Below are 13,917 nucleotides of genomic sequence, written 5' to 3'. Positions count from 1 at the left end.
CGGATGCCCGTGTTTCCTATCCGCGAGTATGAGGGTGCCCTACTGTTCATGGTAGACACCTTCGACAGGCACACATGCACTAGCACTTTCGAATACCTCAGGAGGGATGTTACCGTATCTTTCAAAGCAGGGGACTTCACGAGGGTATTCGACATCCCAGGCAGACAAGGCAAGAAAATAGAACTGAAGGCTAAAAAGATGAAACGGGAAGAGAAGGAGCGGTGGATTAAATTAATCTCCAGGAACTTGACGACAACAGAGTTGGACAGCATGGCTAGTGCCATGAAGGGTCGAGGAATCCGTAAGACTTTGGTTGCGGAGGGCCACTGGAGATGCATTATGGATGTCATCAAGAGCAGATTGAAAGGGTCGGGTAGGGCGTCAGACATCGCCCTCCCTCAGATTATGCTGATGAACGGGTTGATGAATGGCATCGTGTACGATTGGGCCGCGTTACTCGTAGAGCGCATGTATGAGTTTTTGACGCTGCAGCATCGCACATTCTATATGCCTCACTACGCTATTGGGTTGTTCCTGGAGGCCACGCGGGAAGCAGTGCCCGAGGAAGAGTTGGAGATACGACCACAGGGACCGTTGACAACAGGAGAGCCTCCAAGAATGTATTGGAGGCACTTGGACATTGGGCACTCTTCTGTGAAGTGGAAAAGGGCGGTAGATACGGCCTCGGCTTCAGGGGAGCCTGACAGTAGGAGGGATTCCAGTAGCACAGAGGAATCAGAAACGGAAGAGGAGGACGATAGCAGTCGAGTGACGGAGGAGCCGGTACGAGTCCTGTTTGCCCCACCCTTGCTACCGATGGGCATGCCTGTGCCATCATCTGGAGTGGGCGACCCTTGTATTCCGGCCTTCGGGCAGAGCCGTATGCCTGTTACACTTGGTCCCCTCCAGCACGAGCACTAGGGAGCATCGTCAGGCCCAACCACGGCGGCACTTATCGAGGACATGGTAGAGTCAGGGATGGAGGAGTCACCGCATCGGGTAGTGGTCGCTGAGGAGCAGGGGCTGACGGAGGTGGTGGATATCGAGCCTCAGGTGCGGTTGGACGTCGTGGGTAGTGATGCAGTGGTGACTGTTTCCGCTTCCTTGTTGGAGGAGCCGACGACAGCGAACCATCCCCTGGTCATAGAGATGCGCGCAGACCTCGTGGCTATGCAGAGCTGGCTCACACAGCGGTTTCAGATGACATTGGCACAACCAGAGGGAGCTGTTGTATTCTCACCGTGTCGAGAGACTAGAGCAGAGGTAGTAGACATGGATTACTCATTAGGAGAGGCACATGGACTCACAGTTGGGAACGAGGATGGGGAGGTCGCCTTTGCTGGCAGGCGCCGAGAGATGGTACACCTTCGGTGGTAGAGGAGGTACCTTCACAGCAGTATGTCGTTGCGTCCGAAGATGGTACACCTTCGGTGGCAGAGGAGGTACCTTCACAGCAAGATGTCGTTGCGTCCGTTCCACCAGAGACTTCACAGCCTTCAGCGCAGACGAGGGAGGATATTGAGACCTATCTAGCTGACATGGCTGATATGGTGACGAGGGGTAGGCGGGTGGTGGCCGCTACCTAGACGCAAGCATTGTAGCAGGTGGTGGTAGAGCTAGAGCAAGTCTTACAGTTTATGCGGGTGGGCTCCCTGGCAGCCTTTGCTACCTGCTTTGAGTCTCAGGGTTGGCCGACTATTGAGACAGAGGAGATGCTCCTAGCTTGGAGGTTGCGTCAGCTCGTTGTGGAGAGTCGGGTGACGGTAGTTGTCCGCGAGATCGAGTAGGTCTATCGGGATGCCTATTATATATTGAGGTGTACACAACAAGAGTTTGCGGTCCGTGAGGCTGCACGAGTAGCGTTGGAAAAGGAGATGGCCAATCAGCAAGCCTCCTGGGTAGCCGAGAGGGCGTAGTTGTTGGCACAGCTTGAGGTTGCTCGCGCAGAGACGACTGCGACCTGGGCAGAGAAGGCCGAGGTAGAGATTCATCTGGCGGTTGAGCAGAGTGTGAGGAGCCACGTGCAGCGGGAGTTGGATGCTGTCAGTACCGAGAGGAGTTTGTTGTAGACTCGATTGGTCTACGTGACGGAGGCAGTGGATACAAAAGAGGAGTTGCTGGAAGCCACACACATGGTGAAGACAGCTTTGGAGAAAGTATTGGTGGTAGAGCGAGATGTGACTGTACGCACTCAACAGGTGTATGAGCTCTGCGCCTGTTTGGCGGCCCAGACACCGGCATCTCAGCCTTCTGTTTTAGGGACGCTTCCGCAGCCCCCTCCCTAGTTTTTCTGATCTGAATATAGTCTAGGTGCATGATCTCCATTTTTGTTGTAAGTCGCCTGAAGACGACTTTTCTTTTGGGGGGGATGATGTTAGCCGCATTATTGTATACGGGAATACGACTAGTTAATTAAGTTGTAATTGGGTTTGTTAGTTGGCAGCTGTGCGGTGGTAGTTGCGGTGCGACGGTTGGCACTCGCACCCCCTCGGTATCTTTATATACTTCAGAATGTAACTTGCAACAAGAACTAGGAGGAGAATAATAGCTCTTATACTTGTCTAATATCTATGGCGTTATTATTCTGCATTACGTGCTTTATGTTTTCAGTTATTCACCCGAGAGGGCAAACAATGCCCCCTTCTCCTTAGCACGTGCACTTGTATCGAGGTTGGCCTATATTTGACCCTCGTAGGCCAAGAAGTTGTTTAGGGGGTCGACATGGCGATTATTGGTGACTTCACATCTCTTCATTATTTGATATTTCGGTGTTATATGGAGATACGTATCAGGAGACGTGTGAAGTTTATTTAATTAATAAATTAAAGGTACATTAAAATAACATGTTTAATTAAATAATATAAAGTGTACCTACCCTTATCTTCTAGAAGGTGATTGTGACATGTTATGTAATGACTAAATAGAAGAGAGGAAACACATGTTGGGCATCAGTTGTTTATGTTATCTCTTGTTGAGCTGTGGAGACACAGGTTGTCTGCAGAAGATCTTGGGGAACGATACCTCCCTATTGGTCAGCATAACTGAGGAGGTGAAAGACCCTCTGAAGGGTTGCGAGGAGAGTGGAGAGCATTCAGCTTTCCACATTTGAGCATAAGGAGTTTGAATATCAGATTATTGTAGTGCTTCAGACTTGCAGGTTTGTGAGATCGCTTGTGTTGGAGAGTGCATTCCTTGAACCATTTTGACAGCTATTTCCATTTGGGAATATAGGTGATATCTATCATCATTCATTGAAGGCAGATCGAAGTTATTGGGAGCTGTCATCAAACTAGTTGTAGAACTAGGAACCCACGCCTTTGCTCATACCTTTCCTTATATGCATCGATTTTGACTTGTGTTGATTTAAAAAAATCATAGGAGGGAGAGGTGATGCTTTGGGAACAGTTTGGAGGGTGATTTGGTGTCCATCTTAATACTTTGGTAAATCCGATCTGAGGCAGGTCCGTGGCCCTTGTGACCTTAGATTTTCATTGATAGATGCATATGACTGCTTGGAACCACCTTGGGAGATAGGCACTGTCTTCTAAATAAGGATATGATCAATTTTGGGAAGCATTCCGGCCACTAGTCAGCAGATTACATTTGGAATCAGACTACTTGACAGCAGCAGGGGTGGCTCTTGGAGGGGTTCGAATCTACACATCGAAGACATCACCATTGAGGATATTGCTTTGCACTTCATCATTTCAACTAGGCGTCATATATCAGGTTCTTTAGACACCACAAACTTGTCATTTTCAGTTGGTATGCATTAGATTCTGAGCGCCATATGTCCTCAGAAAAATATGAGATGTAATAAGACCCTATGATGATTTTGTAAAGCAAACTGAATGGACATAACAGCAAGTTGTAAGTAGTTTTGAGACTGCATATCATGTAATCAGTTTTCTGAGGTTGTTTGCCAACTATTTGTTAAAATATCAGTCCTAGTTATTCATGGTTATGAGCCTAAAATTGTTACAGTTTGCTGTCATTACTTTACTAGTTCATCACACTTCACATTATGAGTTATTTTTGATGTACTTCATTAGAATGTAATATACAATGTCCCTTATACCACACTGAAAGTTAAGGACAGCGAGCTATCCTTGGTTAAGCCAAGTGTTTGACGAAATATCCCAGCAAGAAATTTAGAAGTTTATTATCAGAATTGACTAGTGACATTACAAAGTTTATCATATTGTTCAGGTAGGTGAACACTGACATGGCATTTACCTGAAAACAAATTGATATATCAAGAGAGTTGCTTAGCGTTGTATATGGATGCTAGATGCTTGAAAACATTTGGCAGATTGAAAATATATATGTCAGACATCTGTTATTATTATCATATGGTATGCATGTTATTCTTAAGCTCTCGTAGCACTAATTTTAGGGGATTCAGCAACATCTTTGAGTGATTTGAAATTAGCTTTATAAGTTCTAATCCTTAGTTGTTAAGATGAAATTTAGTTACATTTTATGTTTGCTAAGACTGACATGTTTATGATATTTTTTCAGGAATCTATTGAATATAAAGATAGGTTTATTGATGAATTTGGTGCTGGTGAGGATGATGAAAATGGAGATCTAGAGGATATAGCAATATCTGAAGGCCAAAAGCAAGGGAAATATAAAGCATCTTCAAAACCTGCTGATTTTCAAGCTCTTTTTGGAGGGAATAATGATGATCATTTTCGGTTTGGGATTAAATTCACTAAGTAATGCAGTTGATATTGAGTTTTTAACAAGGAGCTTATATTGTTGTTTTTTGTTTGTTTGTTAGAACTAGTAGTTATACTTTATTCAGCAAATATGATCTACCTGCATGAGCCATGTCTCCTTTGTTGGTTTATAATGCTTATTATTTCTTTTCGCTATGAGGGCTTGATGAGTCTCTTAACCAATATAAGGGAGATAAATATGAAATCGTCTTTGTTTTCATTAAAAATTTAACTCAATGTATGGATTTTGCTTAGTATATTGGCAATCCTTTTCTTGAAAAAGACCATAGGATACAGAATTTCAACTATTAAACTAGACTACTAAATACCTGGCTAAAAACGAAAGTGCAAAGAAGAACAAAACTACTGGATTTCATCTCATGTAATGATGATTTATCCCAAATAAAGGGCTTGTGTGTAGATAAATGACCTTATCGAAAATCCCTGTTGAGCTGCAGCATACTCTCATTGTTGCAAGCTTTGGCATCTTGATATTTGTATCCTTCCAAAATTCCTTGTTTTTGCATGATGGTGAAATGCTATTTAACATCTATCCTAGCCTAAGTTACCGGTTCACTTAGAAAAGCACTGGATTTGGATGTGTTTCCTGACCAGGTCTGTGGTCTGGTTTTCTGTGAGTGCAGACAGGGTATGGAGTATGGACTTTGGGCCTCTGATTGAGCCGTATACATCCATGGAGATACTTGAATGAATCTGGAGTACAATCTTGTGCCCAAAGCAAACTTTTTGTGAACCACAACTTATTTTCATATTTTTTATTTTTGCTTACACTTGAATTATTTTTCATCATCACATTTCACAAAAAAAGAATAAGTAAGCACCCTGCACTTCCTTGCTACAAACAACATTTCTCTGTTAACACTTGAGGTTATGGAGGGCCTCAGGACATGCGTTGAGGAGATGACATTTGAGATTGAGGTGAGAGACCTCATTTTAAAAAAATCGTAGAATTACTTTGTTAGGGGGAAGCTTTTTCTTTGGCGCTAGATATCTAATGAAAAACCACTCAATCACTAAGTAATAGAAATTGGAGTCTTTACATCACATGCATCTTACAAGTTACAAATTTCAAATTTAGGACTATTGATAAAATATGGTTTGCTTACTAAGTTTTGAATATTTTATTTGGTAGGTTCTTGGTGGGGAGATTAGGGTGCAATTACCCCAATTTTCGAAGATTAGCCCTCCATATTTTTCAACCTTGTAGTGCATCTTGTTGTGAGTGCAATTGGAGCTTGTTCAAGGACATTCACATGAAGCAGTAACATATATAAACTCAAAACTATCTCAATGACCTCGTCTTCTTAAAATACAACCATTGGGTTCGCACAAGAAAGGTAGAAGAGAAGGCAAAAGAGGTCATTGGTTTGGATGACATAGATCCTTACAGCAGCTGGATAGGGTGAGATGAGGAGACCCCATTGTTTACCTTCTACAAGATTCTTGATTTTGAGAGGTAGACAATGGAGGATGTGGTTGTAGAAGGAGCTGCTGTTTTGTCATTAGATGACACTGATGAGGCAGAATTAGAGACATTGCCATCTAGCAGCATGATTGAGGTTTAGCCTGAGCCACAAACACAACCTTTTATGTTGAATGAGGATCTGCAAGGGAGTGCAAGGATAAGGACCTCTCCCCAGGTTTTCACTAGATTAGGGAAGAGAAAGATGTAAAATGTTGTTAAATGCAATTTATGAATTATGATGATAATTTTCGAAGGCAATCATCATAAATTCATAATACTCGCCAGCTATTTATTGTATTAGGATTCCACACAATGTCGTGATTTTGTAATCAGTTTGTATTCAAATGAATCAAATTTAGTAGAAAACACTTTTGTACTCATTTATGGACTCATTGGAGATATTTTGTCATTGAATTTTGCAAAAGAAAATGTCCTTTGGAGAAATTTATGCAATTTTATACATTGTTGAGTTTTGTGCTGATTTTTTACTGAGTTGCAAATTTTGGGTCTGCTGAGTCAAGGTCTGCAAACCTTGGCCCAGTCTTTCCTTTTACATGTTGAGACAAGTGATAAATCCTTGATGATTTTTTTTAATCCCTTGTAGAGTTTGTAATAGTAGGATGGCATTTTCTTGGTTGATGTCTTATTTGTTCCGAAGCTCAATGACTTACACTAGTTCATTTAATGCATCATTAATGTTTGCCAATGCTAAGTGGAAAGTGGCTTCAGAAGGAAATGTGTGTTTGGATTGGTGATCGGAGCAGGAGGAAGTCTGTTGTTGTCCTTTCTTCCTATTCATCTCAATGTATTATGTTTGCACACAAGGTTCATGACACAAACTAAAAGTATAGGATCTATATTAAAAAAAAGGATTTAAATGAGAAAAAAATGGATGCCAAGCTTCGCATTGAGAGTTGCCACGAGCTTATCTGTGCCTTCCAATCTGTTTGCCATATCTGACTCCAATTTTAGAAACATTACCAAAATATATCTCCCTCTTCATGCTGATACTTAAAGTTCTTACTTCTGGGTTCCTTTTGTTTCAATGTCCAAAACTCTAGGGTTCCAAATCTCTTTCTTCACTTATTTTCTGACTAATCGACTCACGGGCATAATTTCTGAAAATCCCCAGAAAAATCAAGAAAAGGAGGCTTTGATTCCCACATGATCTGTAAATGTCCAAGATATCCAAGATACAATTTGCCAACACAGATCTTTAACAAGATTGTTTCTTATGTTTACTTTCCACTGCTGCTGTATAAAGAAACTATGCTTAATGTGCGGAAACAAACTGAAAGTCTGAACCAATGTTCCAATCCATTACAAATCATAGACACAGGAATGGAGATTGAACATACATGAAATAAAAAAGCCACAATATTACACATGTATTAAATGCTAAGCATACATTGTGGAAACCCAATGTGAGTAAATTCCCGAAAAGGTTGTGCCTTGTTGTTTCCTTTCAATTTGTCACCATATACATGTGATATACAAATATGGAGCTATAGACCACTGTGGGCTTTTATAAGGAGCCCCTACAACAATCTCACACTACTCTCCTTGTATTAACTTTTGGTTGAAGCCCCCAAGGGATAGAATAAATCCCAAACCAATGAAGAGCCTCTGCTTTATTTTTCTTGACACTTCAATATTGGGTTGAAGTCATCAGGCTGTACCTAACTTGAAAGTTTTCTAGTTACCTTATATGAGTCACCTCTAGATTAATTTGTCTTACTTCAGTTTATTATCCTTTACATTGACAGCTCTCCTTGCAAAAAAATCTGTTTTGTGTCATTTTTTTTCCCTAACTTCTGACAGTTGACAGAGCATCCTGAAGCTCTGCTGATCACTATGCTATTTTTCTATTTTTGTCTTAGTGTGCATGTATAGGGCAATCAGCAATGCTCATTGGTTAGTTTCCCTATCAAGTGGATAATATTATTTACCCCGTGACATTGATGTCATTGTTGTTTGATTAGTGTTGAAGACCTAATTTTCTGATCTACAAACAATGTTCTAAACATCTGCTCTGGTTTTGATAATTAAAAATATGCAGATGTCCCATAACAATGGAATTCCTTTCACCTCTCCGTGTTTACCATAAAGACAGTTTCTGACAGCCTTCTCTACTATTTAGTTAGTTGCTTGAGGGGAAAAGGCAAGAAGATTGATATATTTCATCCCATTGCTAATATTATATTGAGGATCATGATTGTGCCCGCCAAAGGGAGATCAATGGTTCTCCAGCATTATCACAATTTTTCATGTTGGGACATCATCCATACCAAAGGGATACCCATGTGTTGTTTTCCCAAAGGTTAAATGTTTAGATCATCTTGCAATATTTATTTTACATATAAAATGGAGCATTTTGGAGACATTGCATTATATCCATTAGTACTAGTTTTTGCACAGGTTGAAGAAAGAGAATTAGGCAATGCATTAGATGTACTTCTAGCAAAAGTATGAGTAAAATTAGACAAGAAATATATTCTTGAGTAACATTGTTATTTGTTATTTCACAGGAAAACTGTCAAGCTTTACAGTGATTTCTATTCTTCAGACATCATTGTTGCTTCTCCAATTGGGTTGATTACTGTAAGAAACACTTTTACCTATTGAAATGTAACATTTTGTATAAGTGAAATGAAAAAATGCCATTAATAAATGCTACAGAACTATAGTGTTAACTAATAAGTGTTTGCTTCTTACATTGCTGTAGAAACTGCCTTGAGTATGAACTACATGGTTATGGACTTTAAAGGAGTCAGATTTGTGGTGTTTGGGGAATTAGGAAATAGTGAAAACTTGTTTATAAATGGAAATTTCTAATTGTCTTAATGACCCTACCCGAAGCCTATGTTCCAAACTTGCATTTTTTCTGATTTTACCTCGCAGACATTTTGTGAAAACTTTGCATAGAATCTATTATGAAGAAATTCTAATTATAATCACTTAGAACATGTTTTTATTTTATTATATTTTTATATTTTTATGAATGCATATCTTGCCGATCTTGCCGTATCCAATTAGGGATCTTGAAAAATAACCGTATCCATGTCCAATATCGTAACCATATCTATATCAATGTCCATATCCATATCCATATCCATATCCATATCCATTATTATGCAACTTTGCTTTAGAGTTTTGCCTTAAAAGCTAAATTATGAACTGTGAGGCATTACATTACTACATACCTTAAAGGTAAATGGAGATAAACATTGTAATATGTTTTTGCATCATAGCAGTCCTCTACATTGGATTTTGCTACTTCCTGTTAAGATATAGCCCTCATGAATCTAACTAATGGTAAATCGGTTATTATCTGGAGAGTGATATATTAACAGAGCATACAGTTTGGAAATTAAACATAAACAAACTAATTGTTATGAACGGTTGCCTCCGTAGGGACATGTCCATACGTGGCAACTGCCACATATGGACATGTCCCTACGTAGGCAACCTTTCCTCTTGTATTTAAACTGGATTCAACGATGGAGACAATCAATAACTCATGGCAATCAGTCTTCCAGAATCGCTGTCATTGCCACGTATGGACTGCCACGTATGGACATGTCCCTACGTAGGCAACCTTTCCTCTTGTATTTAAACTGGATTCAACGATGGAGACAATCAATAACTCGTGGCAATCAGTCTTCCAGAATCGCTGTCATTGCCACGTATGGACATGTCCCTACGTAGGCAACCTTTCCTCTTGTATTTAAACTGGATTCAACGATGGAGACGATCAATAACTCATGGCAATCAGTCTTCCAGAATCGCTGTCATTATTCTTCGATCCATATTTCACAACATGGTATTAGAGCCAGCATATTAAGAGAATAGATTAGACAGCCATATTACTCATAAGCATTTATCGGAAGTAAATAACAAATCAACGCAGAGGCTATATAGGCAGAGGATATATCTGACTAAGAAAATATTCAAAATGTCAAGTAATATGAGAGTGGAAGATAGACTTGAAGGAGCCTCCAACTTCATTTCCTGGAAGATACGAATCATTGCCATTCTTGAAGAACAAGAATTAGAGTCTTACATAGAAGAAAATCTAGACATGTCAAATGATGAACAAGAGAAATCTACCTGGAAAAGGCGTAATAATAAAGCAAAGAAAATAATTATTGACTTAGTCAAAGATCATATTCTTCCATCTATAGCCAGACTGCCTAAAGCATATGAAGTATTTAAAACCATTAAAAATACATATGAAGTTAACAATGCGAGCAGAATGTTAACCTTGAAACAACAACTTTTAAACATAAAGATGAGTAAAGATGATACGATATCTACATACTTTTCAAGGATATCTGAAGTAAAAGACCAATTACAAACTATTGGAAATGAGGTAGATGATCTAGAAATCTCTCTCATAGCCCTAAGAGGATTACCAATTTCATGGGAATCCTACATTCAATGTATTAGCAGAACACCCCCCTTACCCAAATTTGAACAACTTAAGAATGAGTGCATTCAAGAGGAATCTCGACTAATCTCAAGAGGATTAGGGACAAATAAAGAAGGAGAAATCCAAGCACTTAATACAAATACCTTCAACAAAAAGAAAAAGTTCTCCAAACGAAAGAGAGGAAATAAAAACCATCAGAAAAGAGATATGTCTAAAATTCAATGTTACAAATGCAACAAATATGGGCACACTCACAGGAATTGTCCAGAAAGGAAGAAAACACAAGCTAGTCTAGCCGAAGTCAAAGGAGAAAACTCACTTTTCTTCTTAGCCCTATCAAGCGAAATAAATACAAATAAAAACACTTGGATCGTAGATAGTGGAGCATCAAGGCATATAACTGGATTCAGAAATCAGTTTGAAACACTTAACGGGCACTCAAGTGAAGAGGTTACTATTGGAGATAACTCCACATATCCTGTGAAAGGAATTGGGACCTGTACTATCAAACTAAGAAATGGAGTATCTCTACAATTAAAGGATGTTCTGTTTGTACCTGGAATAAAAAGAAATCTAGTCTCAATCTCAGGCCTAGCTGATCAAGGATATCGGGTTACCTTCAATGAAGATAAAGTTCTACTCTAGCCTAAAAATACAAATATAAAAAATGCCATAACAGTAGGTTCAAGAGATGGTAGCCTATACAAACTATGCAGTGATCAAAAGGAAGCACTAAATCTTGAAGTTTCAAATAATAATGAATTATGGCACAAAAGATTAGGACACCTAAGATATAGTGCTCTATCCAACATAAAGAAGATTACTTCAGGACTGCCCCAACTAAAATCTGAACACACAGGCATTTGTAAAGGATGTGCCTTGGGAAAGAATGTGAAAGTTTCTTTTCCCTCAAGCGAGCACAAATCAAAAGTTGTTTTAGAACTAATTCACTCAGACCTATGCGGTCCCATGTCAACACCATCCCTAACTGGATCCTTATACTACATAATCTTTGTTGACGACTACTCTCGAAAAACATGGATATATTTTCTAAAGTGCAAAGACTCAAATGAAGTACTATCTAAGTTCAAAGAATTCAAGGCACTAGTAGAAAACCAGTCAGGGAAGAAAATTAAGGTGTTAAGATCCGACAATGGGGGAGAATATACATCTGACAACTTCAAAGACTTTTGTAATTCTGTTGGGATTAAGAGGGAGTATACTGTACCATATAATCCACAACAAAATGGAGTAGTAGAAAGAAAGAACAAAACCATAATTGAAGCAGCAAAAGCCATGATGCATGACCAAAACTTACACACTTCATTCTGGGCAGAAGCTTCAAATACAGCAGTCTACATTCAAAACAGATGTCTGCACTCAGTTCTAGAAAACATAACTCCTGAAGAAGCTTTTACAGGGAACAAACCAGACTTAAGTCATTTAAGGATATTTGGCTGTCCCGTATATATACATGTTCCTAAAGAAAAGAGGACAAAACTAGAACCATCCGGAAAAAGAGGTATCTTCATTGGCTATAGTGAAAATACTAGAGGATATCGCATTTACATTCCAGGGAAAAAATCTGTTGAGATAAGTAGAGATGTAAAGTTTGAAGAAAACACTACACTCAAAGAACCTCAGGATGATAACATTACTAAAGAAGAAGAAGATCACATAACTGAGATTGAGAGGGATAATATCATAGAAAATTCCAAACCTTCAGACACTAAGAGGGAGGACATCATAAGAGCTTCTAAACCTCTTGTTGATGAAAATATTGAAACACTCAATAACAAGAAAAGACCTCTATGGGCAAGGAAAATGATTGAAGAGAATAATGTAGAACCAAATGAAATTTCCAAAGAAAATAAGAGAACAAGAACTCTAAAATGTTATGCTACATTTCTAACCGAACTCACAAATTCTGAACCAACAAATGTCAGAGAAGCCTTATCAAAACAGGCTTGGAAAGATGCTATGTTTGAAGAATATCAATCTATACTAAAGAATGATGTTTGGGATATAGTGCCTAGACCAAAAGACAAATCAGTTGTCTCATCCAAGTGGTTATTCAAGATCAAATATGCATCTGATGGCAGCATTGAAAAACATAAAGCTCACTTTGTGGCCAGGGGACTCTCTCAGAAAGAAGGAATTGATTATGAAGAGACATTTGCCCCAGTTGCCCGGTATACGTCAGTAAGAACAATCATTGCAATTGCAGCATCCAAAGGATGGAAAATTCACCAAATGGACGTAAAGATTGCCTTCCTAAATGGTTCAATTGAAGAAGAAGTATATATAGAACAACCAGAAGGATTCACCATATATGATAAAAATTGCTATGTTTGTAAAATAAAGAAAGCTCTCTATGTGTTAAAACAAGCACCTAGGGACTGGTATGCAAGGATAGACAACTATCTCTCCAAACTAGGGTACTCCAAGAACCTAGCAGATCCCAACATCTACTTCAAGGCTTCAAATGGCAATATGATTATATTGGTCCTTTACGTGGATGATCTTTTGATAATAGGAGAGGATAATCTCATTGAGAAATGTAAGCAAGATCTGGCAACAGAATTCGATATGAAGGATCTAGGGCTTCTACATTATTTTCTGGGATTAGAAGTATGGCAGAAGAAAAACTACATCTTCCTAAATCAAGGAAAGTACACCACAGATATTCTAACTATATTTGGGATGATGGAGTGTAAGCCATTAGCTACACCAATGGAAACTAATTTGCACAAGCTGAAAATTGAGGCAGAAGATTCAGAACCTACAGATCCCACACTCTACAGACAAATCGTCGGTTCACTCATATATTTGGTAAATACTCGTCCTGATATCTGCTATGCTACAAATGTATTAAGTCACTTCATGTGTGAACCTAAGAAGATACATCTAATGGCTGCTAAACACATTCTAAGATATTTACGAGGCACAATCGGACTTGGCTTAAAGTATGAAAATGTTGAGATTCAACTTGAAGGATATTCTGATTCTGATTGGGCCGGAAGTACCACTGACCGTAAAAGTACTACAGGGTGTTGCTTCAGTCTTGGTTCTACTATGATATCTTGGTTCAGCAGAAAACAGTCAGCAGTTGCACAAAGCTCCACCGAAGCAGAATATATGGCAGCCTCCATGGGAGCTCGTGAAGCGGTGTGGCTAAGAAAGTTATTATTTGGATTATTTGGAAAAACTCTGAATTCAACAATAATTCACTGTGATAATCAGAGCTGTATCAAGCTCTCAGTAAATCCAGTTTT

At 39.3% G+C, this 13,917-nt stretch overlaps 1 protein-coding gene across 10 annotated transcripts in view; it reads left to right on the top strand.

Annotated features, from left to right (window-relative positions):
• Positions 1 to 13,917, top strand: part of LOC131057423 (protein NUCLEOLAR FACTOR 1-like) — a 362,090-nt gene that overhangs the window by 258,508 nt on the left and 89,665 nt on the right. For all 10 annotated transcript variants that reach the window (XM_059221122.1, XM_059221116.1, XM_059221119.1 and 7 more), the window contains 2 exons: positions 4,522 to 4,721; positions 8,739 to 8,811. In XM_059221122.1, the coding sequence (XP_059077105.1) occupies positions 4,522 to 4,721; positions 8,739 to 8,811 (273 nt within the window). The remainder of the gene's footprint in view (positions 1 to 4,521; positions 4,722 to 8,738; positions 8,812 to 13,917) is intronic.

Source organism: Cryptomeria japonica, chromosome 5 (assembly GCF_030272615.1).
Source record: "Cryptomeria japonica chromosome 5, Sugi_1.0, whole genome shotgun sequence".
Classification (NCBI taxonomy): domain Eukaryota; kingdom Viridiplantae; phylum Streptophyta; class Pinopsida; order Cupressales; family Cupressaceae; genus Cryptomeria; species Cryptomeria japonica.
The sequence above is the reverse complement of the archived record's forward strand: the minus strand, read 5'-3'. Positions and strand labels throughout refer to the sequence as shown.